A 12014-nucleotide genomic window follows, 5' to 3' on the forward strand; every position below is an offset into this window, starting at 1 on the left:
AATTGGAATGCCAACAGTAATTGGAACTGGTTGTGGAATACAAACATTCCAGAGAAGTTCAAATTTACTATGTGGCTTAGCTTACATGATGCTCTACCAACTGAGACCTTTCGATTCAAGCGGTATTTAGCTTCTTCAGATATGTGTAAGAGATGTAACAAGGCGCAGGAGACTATAGAGCATTGCCTTAGAGACTGTGAACGATCAAAGGCAATCTGGTATATGTTGGATCCTAGTATCCTGGACTCGACAGCTGGTACTGCTCTTGAAGAGTGGTTTCGGAAGGCCTTGGCTAACAATGAGGCGTCCTTTGGTGCAGGGCTTTGGTGGGTATGGAGACATAGGTGCAATGATATATTCAACACTGACAACCCTTGGACAGACCATAAGGTTGTTGCCTTGGCCAGAATTACCGCCAAGGACTTACAGGTTTACAGGAATCGAAGCAATGCCTTTAGGTCTCTCCGAAATTTTCTGTGTTGGGAACCACCGGTAGGCAATAGTTTTAAAGTTAATTGTGATGCAAGCTTGCATATGGATTCAAATTTAGCGGGATTTGGGTGTATTATTAGAGATTCTAAGGGAGATTGGATCTTGGGCTGCTCTGGAAGCATTCCCCCTTGGTCTATAATCAGATGTGAATTATTTGCTGCTTGGAGGGGGCTGGTTTTAGCTTGGGATTGCGGTTTGAGGATATTATATGTGAAACGGATTGCCTTGATATTCTGCCCATCATGCATGAGCTTACAAGTAGGTATTCATCTGAAGTAACATATTTGGTTCACAAGATTCAGGAGCTTCTATCTCGTCCTTGGCTTGTTCACGTTGAATGGGTGTCTCGAGAAGCAAATAGAGCTGCGGATTGGTTGGCTAAATATGGTGCCAAGAGTAACTCTAATAATGTTATTTGGTCTGAGCCTGGTGTTGATCTCCAACGAATCATCCGTTCAGATTTAGGATAGTTTTTGCTTTGTTTCTTTCCTTGTTTAGACACCAAAAAAAACTATAGTATTCGTCATTTAGTATTTTTTGTAATAATTTTTAATTTTTGTTTTTAAAATATTATTTAAAAATCATCAAAATTAAAATTTTTAATAGAATAAAAATAAAAATAATAATATTATACTTCCAAGTATTTTTTTAACCAAATTTAATTAAATGAGTACAAATCTAACAAAAAAATGCGTTCATACGTCATTACTTTTTTTTCGTGCTTTTGCAGCACATAATTTTTTTGTCAGATAACACATAAATTTATTGATATAGCATAAATTTTTTTTGTCATAACACACAAATTTTTGTACAACACAAATTTATCGATATTGTATAAAAAATTTTGCACATAACAAAGTTTTACTGCAAATGTATTTTGTTAGTTGAGTGAGTCAATATTTTGAACATATAGCTCTCCAAAAATTTATGTGCTGCATATCAAAATTTTTATGTTATGTACTAAGATTTCTATTTGTACACCAAAATTTATACGTATTTTGTTGATTATTTGTCAATATTTTGAGTATATAATACTTTAAAAATTGTGTTGTATATTAAGATTTGTGTGCTCTAATTTTCTGATCATATATAAGAGTAGAAGATAAAGACAATGAGAATAATGATAATGATAATAATAAAAGAAGATGAGAAAGACAAAAAGAAGAAAAGAAATTAAACAACAACAATAAGATCACAGTGGTAATGGCAGCAACAACGACAATAGTTGCAACAGCACGTTGAAGAAATAAGTGTGCAAAAATAAGAAGAAAAAGACGATAACGACAATAATAAAAGAAGAGAAAGAACACAAGGAAAAAGAAAAAGAAAAGTAGCTGTATTTGCGTACTCACCAAAAAAAAAATCGTGTCATGACTTGTTAAAAATTTGGTTTAAAAAAAATGCTTGGATATCTTGTTTATTGAAATAATAAAAAAAACCCGACAGATATTAAGGATCCAATAGATGTAAGAATTTACTAGGTGAAAATCTGATACACATGACCACAACTACCAAAAGTAACCTGTGTTTCCCGACCTACCAAAACAGCAATTTTCTTCCTCAACCTCAAAAACAACCACAGCAATAACAAAGATAAAAGATAAGATGCACTTAATTCTTCAAAAACTAAACCCTTCTTAACAACACATATTCAAGTAGTATTTCTTAATTATACACCACATTTCTTAATTTACAAAATACTTATCTATTATTGACAAACTACATAATTATATTTACAATAACAAAAACAACTAATCATATTTTTCACCCCATGAGTAGACAAGAAAGAAGACCCATGAAATGGCCAAAGCAATGTCTCCAACAGCATGCCTTGGCCAATCATATGCAAGATCCTCAACCTCCCTCTCAAAGCAGAACCTCCAAATAGCCATTGAAATGTGAAGGAGCACACACCCTTTTGCAAAGAAGCTTTGGAACTCACTGTCCTTCACACTAGAAACCATGAACACAAGGAACCCAATTGTGAACAGCAGCAACCCTGAGAATGAATCTGAGGTTTGAATCAGAAGCTGATCATGGGGTGTTGACCCTTGAAGCTTGCTTGCTGTTTCAATTCCATGCCCAATGATAAATATCTCTTTGGTGTAGAATACCATTAAGGCCCCACTGGTAAGTGCTATTGCAGAGTGAAGAACACAGATCAAGAAAAAACAAGAATAACAGCCCATTATTGATTCAAAAACAACAAAGGTTCTTTACCAATGATACTGTACTCAAAGTTTGAAACTTTTACTTTGTAGTAGTAGAAAAATGATGAAAAACTCATGATCAACCTTCATTCTAGTTTGAAGCATGATTAAGAGTTGAACTTTTTTATAGTATCTACAAATTAGAGTTTAGAAGCAGAAATTGATCATAAAAGTCTTACAACCCTTAGAAATTCTGGTAACTATCTTCCACCACTGATAAGTCACAGCAAATTTGTGTCCTGATTCTCACACAAAAACTAAGAGGTCAAATGATATTAACTCTGTAAAATCCTATCTCCTAATTCAAGTAAGTAGTAAAAGATAAACTATATAGTTCAACACAAGAAAATGAGTAGATAATTACTTGACATATATATACACAGAAGATGTGATTATCCAATAAGATTGAGCAAATTGAAATAGTGACATAAAAAAAAGAATGGGTAGTTCTATTTTTGCCTCAAAAGAACCTCTTGCTTATATATTGAATTATTGAATATTGCATATAATTTACTGAACAAAGGTGGATAGTGGTTATGCCATAAATAGTTTATAAATTGCTTCCATACCTGTAGCATCCATACCCTATGCAGAAGATGGCATGCCTTTTCTGGCTTCTTCCTTTCTTATTCAAGCAAGAAATTGAAGGATTTGTGGGCCATGGAAATGGATTTATGTAAAATTATTTAAAAAATTGTGAAATCATATTGTCGGCTAGATTGAATAGAAAAACTTAGAGGACCTTTATTGTTCAAAAATTACAAAAATTTGTTTGAGCAAGTTTGAAAAAAAAAGGTTTTATCAAAATATAAATAGATTAAAAAATAGTCTAGTAATTAATAATGCACGAGACTTAAAAAAAAATTCAAATTAGCTTATCAATATAAATTTAAGAGTCCTGTTAGGAAATCAATAGAATATTTGTACAATGTGTATAACGGGTTATATGAGAAGCTTAAATTGATTTTGGAGTTCACTAAGGATCGAACTCTTAATCTTTCGGATCTAGAGTTCTAATACCATATCATGATATCACTCATCCCAAAAGTTTCACCTGATAAAAAAAATAACACTAATAGTTAATCTCTAATACTTTTCTAAACTTCTATTGTACACATTATACAAATATTCTATTGGCTCCGTTTGATTTAATCAGTTTCTCTCTCAGAATTTGATGAATTTAATATTCTATTTCATATGATAGGTTCAACTTTTTTTACTAAATCTGAATTTATTCTTAATTAAGAGCTACAATTTTTGGTTGAGTAAAAAGACTTATCAACACATATTTGATATTTCCCATTTGTCGTGTGAAGCGTGTGGGGCCTGATTTGGAATTTGGAGTTCCATCTTGCACTTGATTGATATTTTTTTTTCTTTTTTCATTTTTTTTATACGCTCTTTAGCAAGATTAAAAAGATCCTTTTGTGTCTCAATCAGATGATAAATTTGTGTTTATTTGACGTTTGGATAAGCATAGGAGAAAAGACATTATCCACCACCCAAATTGTTAATATCATGGATATTTGTATTTATTCATTATTGAGAAAATCAAAATCTGACTCTCTTTTCAAATTTCGGTATAGGAATTCATAGATAGCTAACCATCCACTTTGAGAAATTCCTTTGGCAGATTGGTGCGCTTCAGAGTATCATAAGTTGACATGTGTATGAAGAGAATACAGTCTCATTCAAAATATCACATGATTTTTACTATCTATCAAGACCAATAAAAACATTTATTAGAGTATATCACTATAAATATCTCCAAATTATTGAGTCGTTCATAAAAATATGCTTAAAATTTATTCGTGTTAAAAGTACACAATCATTAAAAATATTTCAAGAAGACTTTAGAAATTAAAATTTAATATTTTTTTAAATATAATTAAAAGAATAAGATTTTTATTATTAAAATTTGGTGATATTATATTAATTACATATTTTTTCTGATGTTATTAGTAAATGAGCAAAAATATTTTTAAAAATAAAAAATTTAAAAATTGAATTTTAATTTCATTTTTAATATACACTTTTTAAATAATTATTCAACTATTTCTACAAAATTTCGGATCAAATAAATAAACAATTTACCCACTATAAAAACCATTTGCCGCATAAAAAATATATTTTTTGTTATTTTAGAGTATTTTAAAATGTTATAAAAATATTTTAGTCATTAATAAATTTAAAATGTTTATATTAGCAATTTAATAATTCAAGAGCATTTTTAACAGTTTGTTCTTTGATTTATTATAAAAAAATTAACATATAATAGGGCTATATATAATCCTCACAAAAAAGAATTTATATTTTGGCATTATGGTAAACTAAAGTTGTTGTTTATTAATTTCAATTGATAATAATCAATTGTTTTTGGCATAGATTTGTCTTTGGAATCAAGCGACTTATTATAAAAATACGTTAATACACAAATATACAGTTATTAACTTAATAGCTATTTTTTTAACATAAATATATACATTATCGTTCAATCAGATCCATTCTTTTAAAAGATTATTCACACCGTCAATATAAAAAAAAATATTTTTGCTAACACGACATTATTTAATTGAATGCACATATAAAATTACTTTATACTATCAGTGTATTAAAATGAATTTTTTTTGTATATACGTAAAAGATAATCATTAGTAAAAACCTAATTACATTTTTTTTATCTAATTATAAATATTTAAATTGCAATAACCTAACTAAAAATTTAACAAAATTACGGTGCCTAGTTAAAATCCTTTTTATTAAAAATATCCATCCTAATTTATAACTAAAATAAGAAAAGGAAGCATAATTCAGTTCATCAAAGCTCTTGTGATGTATATATATTACCTTGCAAGAAAGAATGCATTTACAATTGACAAAACTTTGGTTAAGAAAAAGAAAAAAGAAAAACTGAAAAACCTCAAATTAAACCTCAAATTACGGTGCCTACTTTATGATGACGCCTTGAACCTGATTTCCTATCTCTGCCACGCCTAGGGTTCTTCTTAATCTGAGGCCTATTATTGTTGTTGTTGTTATTATTATTATTGTTATTATTATTATTGTTATTACTATTACTATTTCTAGCAATGGCAACAACGGGTGGATTTCTTCTTACAACTGGTGGAGGCATGTGCTCTAATATGTCTCTGTGGTAACCCTGATCATCACCATCATCATTGTTTGTCACACAAGAACAAGAACCAGAATCATTGTTAGTTCCACATAATTACTCAAATTCAACAACTTTCCACAAACAATATATCAAGATAGAAAGAATGTTTATGTTGTTCACACTGGTTTTTGAGTCAACAGAAAATGGAGCAAATTGTCACTAGACACATATTTTTCCTATTTTTTCTCCAAACAAATTTGTGTTTCCCAATGTCCATGTATTTTTTCTCATTCTCACATTATCTCCCAATCCGATAGGCCAACGACTAATCCATCACGGATTTGAGTTTTGTTTAAAGATTTGTTGCTGACAATAGATTGCTGCATGTACAAGACAGGATCCAAATCCCCCAACACTTGCTTAAGCAAAACGAATGACCTACCACTCAACTAACCCAACCCAAGTTGGTTTTTATTCTTTATTTTTTTGTCTTGAGCAAATTACTAAACTGAGATTTTGGGAGGCAAATATTGAATTCAAAAACTTGTAGCTCTAAGTCACTAGGATCATATTGGTTTTAAAATCTAGACACAAACATGGAAACGTGAAAATACTGACCTGTATCACAAAGTTGCGCCTTTCGCAATCCAAGAACATATTAATACTCCAGTCAACTTTTGCCATGATTTTGTCTCTGACAGTAGAAAAGCTTATCTGGTCCCTGGAAGTAAAGCGATCAACCTCATTGAACCATAAGCAGGTAAATAAATTTGTAATTGGAATGTGTTCTCTTATGATAACACAACCTTCTGGAACATCTGCAGAAAACTCAGCCACAAGAAATACTTCAAATGTTAACAAGGAATCACACGCAAACACCAAGAAAAAAAAAGGTGCGCATATAGTCGAATTTACACATGTAGGCTAAGGTATATCAACATTGTTCCTACCACTAGTTATAGGAAGCTTATCCTTCGAATAATGGGTTAGTCCGTCGTGGTATTTGTAAAATTGAACCTGATGATCAATGGAAGAATTTTCATATTTCCCAGCAGCTTTATTAGCCTCAGCTTCAACAAAGACATCAAAGCGTCTATAGTGTCTTGAAATTGCGAAAGTGGCGTTTGGGCGCCACAAGAACCTGAATGGTACAAAAGGAAATCATAGTGAATATACTACAGATATAAAGCCAAATGATTAAAACATTATATTTTATACATGCATGAAAATTGTTAAAATCAACAGAAAAACTACCCGTGAAACAAAATAAATTCACATTTCTCTAGAAAGCAGAATGTGCAAAAGCCATCATATAAAAGTGCCCTATGGCACTCCAAGGTCTTCTCGGTTAGGTAAGCAACTTTTACATGTAGTGCACCAAGTGTAAACTTGCAAGTAGGGGTGGAAATGAGCTGATCCTGTCCTATATTGTAAATATAAAGCCCAAGCCTAAGCATGTTATCTTTCCCAGGCTTTTTTCAAGATCGAGCCCGGCCTGCTTAAAAGCTTGACAAGCCCACGAACCTATCTGAAAAGCCTATTTCGTGAATTATAACTCAAAACAAAAAATTTAAAAAATCTAAATTAACGTTAAATGCATTCTATAATTTATAATTCATAATTTGTAAGTCACAATTCGTTTATATATCAATTGTTAATAACATATCATAACCATACTTACAATCCATAAGCATAAACTTTTTCTTTGAACAAAAACAAGCTAGAATCTTAGCTAGTCTTGACTACTACTTTTTTTTTTAAGTTTTGCTTTAGATTTATTACGAGTGAATAGTTGAAAGTTCAAATTAAGAATCATTTATTTTTTTAAAAATATTTTGACGAGTCAGCTTAACGATTTTTATAGGCTTTCCTAAAAGCCTATGGCCTGGCCTTTTTTACTAATAAGTTTTAGAAAAAGCCCAAGCCTGACCTGTTTAATAAAACAAGCCGAGCCGAGCTGGGTCTAAAACAAACCGAGCCATGAGCCCCGGTCGGGTAGCTCAGCCCACTTCCACCCCTACTTGCAAGTGTCATTAGATCATCATAATTTTTAGTGAAACTATAAAAAAACAAGTAAATCAATATGATGATGAAAGGCATAATACGAATACAATTTAGAAAGATAGAGCGCTTCACCTTTCAAGGGCTTGGTACGGGTCCACAACAAGTTGAAGTTTTCCATCAATCCATATAGAATATCTGACATTGGGGAAGATTCTGTGCAGAAGAAGCTTAGGAACCTGCATTAAGTGTAGAACCAACATTAAAACCATAAGTATTATGGTACACACACATTAAATTGTAAATTTAGGCAGGGGGGAATGTAACTAACAATCTTAATTCAACATCAGTACAAATAAGATTATTGACATATTTAAAAACCAAATTGTTCATAAAAAAACCAATTATTAAAGGTTCTTTCTGGTGAGATTGCAATTTTAAAATACAATAAATTAGTTTCCACCAACATCTTCAGCTTCACTTGAACGATCCAAATTTTTCCCCATGTGACCAAAAAACAACCCTTCACTTGAACAAAAGCCCTTCATTGGATGATACAAACATACTAAGGTAGGTAGAAGAACCAAACTCAAGCATAATTGACCAACTATAATATATACACACACACACACACGCTAAATTATAAGTATTTTAATTGAACTGCACGTCTATTAGCTTAAAAAATGCATCTAATGGCAAAATCATTTCCCAAAACATACTCAATGGTGGAATGTCGACAAAAGAGAAAACAAACAAAATGATTGCAATGTGACATTATATATGCACAAAATGGTAAACATTATATGAAATGTAAAAGAAAGAATTAAAATTAAGGGACAAAATGTAAGGCATAAACCTTTCCGTTTCGCCGAGCATCAGTATAAGGAATATTACGGACAACAATGATTCTCCACAATCCAACCCTCCTACTAACACCTAAAATACTGGCATTCTTCATAAAGGACTCTGTTTCTTCATCAATAAACATATAGAAAGGGATATTTTTCTTTGCTTCTTCACTGATATTCCTTGGCTGCTGTATGAGATCATAGTTTCCTGAAATGGAAGAGATGGAACTCTGAGAAACATAAAATCAACAACAAAAACATGCCTAGAGCACATCAGTCATACCAAATATGGCAGATGCAACAATGACATCATGGTATTGATCCAACTCGAATAGATCTGCCTCGTCAAAGTCAAATCCTGTTTGCCGACCAGGTCTGCTTCCTTTGACAAATCTAAATATTTTAACCAGATATGAAAATTGAAGATAGGAAATCAAAATGCATTCAATAAGGAAAAAATTATTAGGGATCATTGGACACTAACATGGGGATTGAAGTATTATGAATTATTTCAAGAAAATCAATCTTCAAACATTAGGGATGAAAAAAAAAAAGATAAAACAAAAATGAACTAACCCGCAATACACTGTCATGGCCTCTTTTATATCAAAAGCAGCATCCCTTTCTTGCAGAGTAGGATATCCACCAAAATCGGAGCCACCATCTGGTTGAGTTTTAGTTGGATCATCATTTTTTTGCATAAAAGTTTGAATTGGAATTTCATCTTGCACATAAGTCAAACTGCGAAGCACAGGAGACACTGATGGGGAGCTCGGCATACTAGCTATTGCTTGTTCCACTGGTATATAACACACGGGGCATGCTGAAAACAAGGTGACCAAGAACCTGATTATCAGAATTCTACATTGATAATAATTAAACATGCACTTTCTTCACATATTTAAATGTTTAAATCAAAGGCCAGACAAAAAGAACAAAAAGCTTACGACGCGGTCCAGGTCGTCTTCTATCAGCAGGAGGGGGAGGAGGGAATGCAAAATGGTCACATTGATGGCTCAAGGTAGGAAAATATCCCTTTCTTCCTTTAGACTTGGACAAAGATGGTGGCCCAAGTGCTCGTGGTGGCTTTAACTTGCGTTGCTGCCTAGTAGTCAATGAGGTCACCCTAGAATAATTACTATCTCGTGACTTATCTCCTACTTCATCAGATTTTACAATTTCATACCTAGTAACGGTATAAGATCTTGTATCTTCAATTTCACTAGAGATATTTCCACCTAGTTCATCACAGTACCAAAAGCACGCCTTAAAACATACAGATTTTGAGCTGCATATAATAAAAAAGAAATGTATGCAGACAAATACATGCTTAAGAATCAGTGATAGTCCCAAATGAGAACACATTATTCTGAAGTATATTATTTAAACCAATACAACTCAACAGCATAACTTTGTTTTGGCAATGGGTGAGTGTGTGAGACCCTCTACAAGACGTAAATGACACCATTATTGTTTTGTCACAAACCAACTCTCCAAGAAGGCCATAACTATGATAGTGAGCTACATAAGAAAATAACTGAATTGAAGCCTAAGATTTTGGTTCGTCTCAAGACCACAACAAAGAAAGTGCATTGAATGGTTGCAACGATTAGATATTAAATGGTTAAAGCAAGCGACCAATCAAAGAAATGTAGATCCCAGACCTCCTTAAAACTCAGTAAGGAATACTATCTGCTGAAACTACATTCAAATAAACTCAATAATGAATATACATTCCTAATTGTAAACAGATTGACATTCCTCCTTAATACCTCCAATTCCAAGTAAACAGCTACCGACTTTACTTTAAACAACAATAACAACAGTTGAGTATTGTCCTAATAGATTAAACCGACTGCATTGGCATCCTCATAGTGTGTTGTTGAAACTTGAAAATCATGTCTATAGTTAATCCATTGAAATCTAAAACTTGCACATAGGTTGTGTTTGGAAAGTGTCCCAGGAGAAAAAGATACAGAGAGACCAAGATTGAAACATGACCGAAAGTTGCCACTATCATTGTCCCCAGTTTAAATTGAGCAAATTTTGGTCCAAGACACATTTTGCCTGTTTCTCTACCTATCTGGTTCTCCAAACAAGTTTGTGCCTCTCATTATCCCTGAATTTCTGTCCTGAGATACTTCCGACGAAGTTATCGAACAGGGCCATGATGTCCCATTGGAAACCATATCTAGTCTAGTCAAGTTACAAACTTCTAAAGCTTTTCTATAGTGCCATATCATAAACCAACTTCCATTTACTCAACATAAAAGAACAAAAGGGAGACTTGAAAGACTAACCACTGTAAATCATAAAGCAACCAAAAACGAAAACCAAGAATCCAAGACCAACCAAAAGCAGCATTGCCACCTTCCCTCTCCCAAGTTGCCGGCAAATCGAGAGGCACACCCTCTCCTTCTCCCTGGGCGTGTGAAGGAGCGCCTTCGAAGGCCTACGAGGGAGCGTCGCAGCCGGCGAAGCCGTCAAAACGCCACCGTTTTGCAATTGCAGCTGCTGCAGCGAGTTGAAGCTCGTGGACCGTAGACCCAATGCCAATGGCACTCCCGTCATCGCTGCAGATTCACCTTAAAACACTCGATCCTACCTCTCATAATCAAAATCCCTCCCAAAACTCCAAAATCCAAATCTAGAATTCAACAAAACACCAGAAAATTTCATAAAAAAGACTTAAGCAAAAGATTATATATATTACTACCCGCCAAATTTTCAAATCCACTTTGGATTCTCCACTACATTGGGTGACCCATTACTGGTTTTGGCGGAACCATGCTATGAGAACCGAAACCCTCGGTTCATTTGTGTTGATGAGGGTGGTGGCGACGTCAAAACGGCATCTTGATCGAAAATGTGAGAGGGGGCGTCGAACGCTGCCGTTTAGAGATTCATGCGATTGAGAAATCCTTGAAACGACAACCTCGGCGGTGGACAACGTTGTCGCGGTTGGGATTCGAATCGGAGGCCGATTTGGAAATGTGGATTTGGGATTTCGGAGACGCTGATTGATTGAGAAGTAGACCGTGAATGGAGGGAAGTGGGAATTAGCTTATTTTTTAATTATTGTTACAGCAGTTTTAATTTTAATCCTTTGTTGTTACAATAATTAATTACTAGTTAACGTAAGTAATAAGTGACCAGTGGGTCAAGAAAAGATGGATAGCAATGCTTTTTGCCCTTTTGAATCAATTAAATTCTCTGTCACATATTATCTTTTTTATTTTTTCCCTCAGTTTCTATTTATAAGTCATAAATCGTTTTAAAACTATATTATATCTATCTACTTATCTATCTATCTAATTCTAATTCTAATTATTCTAATTATTTTAATTC

The 12014-nt window shown here is 33.2% G+C and overlaps 2 protein-coding genes across 7 annotated transcripts; both read right to left on the reverse strand.

Moving 5' to 3' along the window:
* Positions 1–2107: 2107 nt before the first annotated feature.
* On the reverse strand, positions 2108–3553 carry LOC112769197 (uncharacterized). Of its 5 annotated transcripts, none has more exons than XM_025813647.3 (3): positions 3272–3553; positions 2882–2941; positions 2108–2629 (listed from the first exon to the last, which is right to left on the reverse strand). In XM_025813647.3, the coding sequence occupies exons 1-3, from the start codon at positions 3282–3284 to the stop codon at positions 2244–2246; spliced, it is 459 nt and encodes a 152-aa protein (XP_025669432.1). In that variant the 5' UTR covers positions 3285–3553; the 3' UTR covers positions 2108–2243. The 5 variants fall into 5 exon arrangements, with proteins under 5 accessions (XP_025669432.1, XP_025669433.1, XP_025669434.1 ...); XM_025813648.3 differs by having other exon boundaries at positions 2885–2941; positions 3272–3547; XM_025813649.3 differs by lacking the exon at positions 3272–3553 and adding an exon at positions 3067–3269.
* A 1963-nt stretch (positions 3554–5516) lies between these two features.
* LOC112769195 (probable hexosyltransferase MUCI70) lies at positions 5517–11732 on the reverse strand. 2 transcript variants are annotated; one of them, XM_025813646.3, is made up of 10 exons: positions 10967–11682; positions 9853–9904; positions 9614–9771; positions 9243–9489; positions 8950–9059; positions 8675–8874; positions 7954–8057; positions 6768–6958; positions 6436–6635; positions 5517–5862 (listed from the first exon to the last, which is right to left on the reverse strand). In XM_025813646.3, exons 1-10 carry the CDS (start codon positions 11235–11237, stop codon positions 5635–5637), a joined length of 1761 nt encoding a protein of 586 aa, XP_025669431.1. In that variant the 5' UTR covers positions 11238–11682; the 3' UTR covers positions 5517–5634. The 2 variants fall into 2 exon arrangements, with proteins under 2 accessions (XP_025669431.1, XP_025669430.1); XM_025813645.3 differs by having other exon boundaries at positions 9614–9904; positions 10967–11732.
* Between the last annotated feature and the right edge of the window lie 282 nt (positions 11733–12014).

The sequence above is a fragment of the Arachis hypogaea genome, chromosome 18 (genome assembly GCF_003086295.3).
Source record: "Arachis hypogaea cultivar Tifrunner chromosome 18, arahy.Tifrunner.gnm2.J5K5, whole genome shotgun sequence".
Classification (NCBI taxonomy): domain Eukaryota; kingdom Viridiplantae; phylum Streptophyta; class Magnoliopsida; order Fabales; family Fabaceae; genus Arachis; species Arachis hypogaea.

Coding starts and splice junctions, on each gene's coding strand:
- LOC112769197 (XM_025813647.3), bottom strand. Junction 2,630..2,881: donor TACCAGAATTTCTAAGGGTT/GTAAGACTTTTA, acceptor ACTCTGCAATAG/CACTTACCAGTGGGGCCTTA.
- LOC112769195 (XM_025813645.3), bottom strand. CDS start 11,237: ATGACGGGAGTGCCATTGGCATTGGGTCTACGGTCCACGAGCTTCAAC. Junction 9,060..9,242: donor GCCATGACAGTGTATTGCGG/GTTAGTTCATTT, acceptor TAAAATATTTAG/ATTTGTCAAAGGAAGCAGAC. Junction 6,636..6,767: donor TAAGCTTCCTATAACTAGTG/GTAGGAACAATG, acceptor AGTTTTCTGCAG/ATGTTCCAGAAGGTTGTGTT.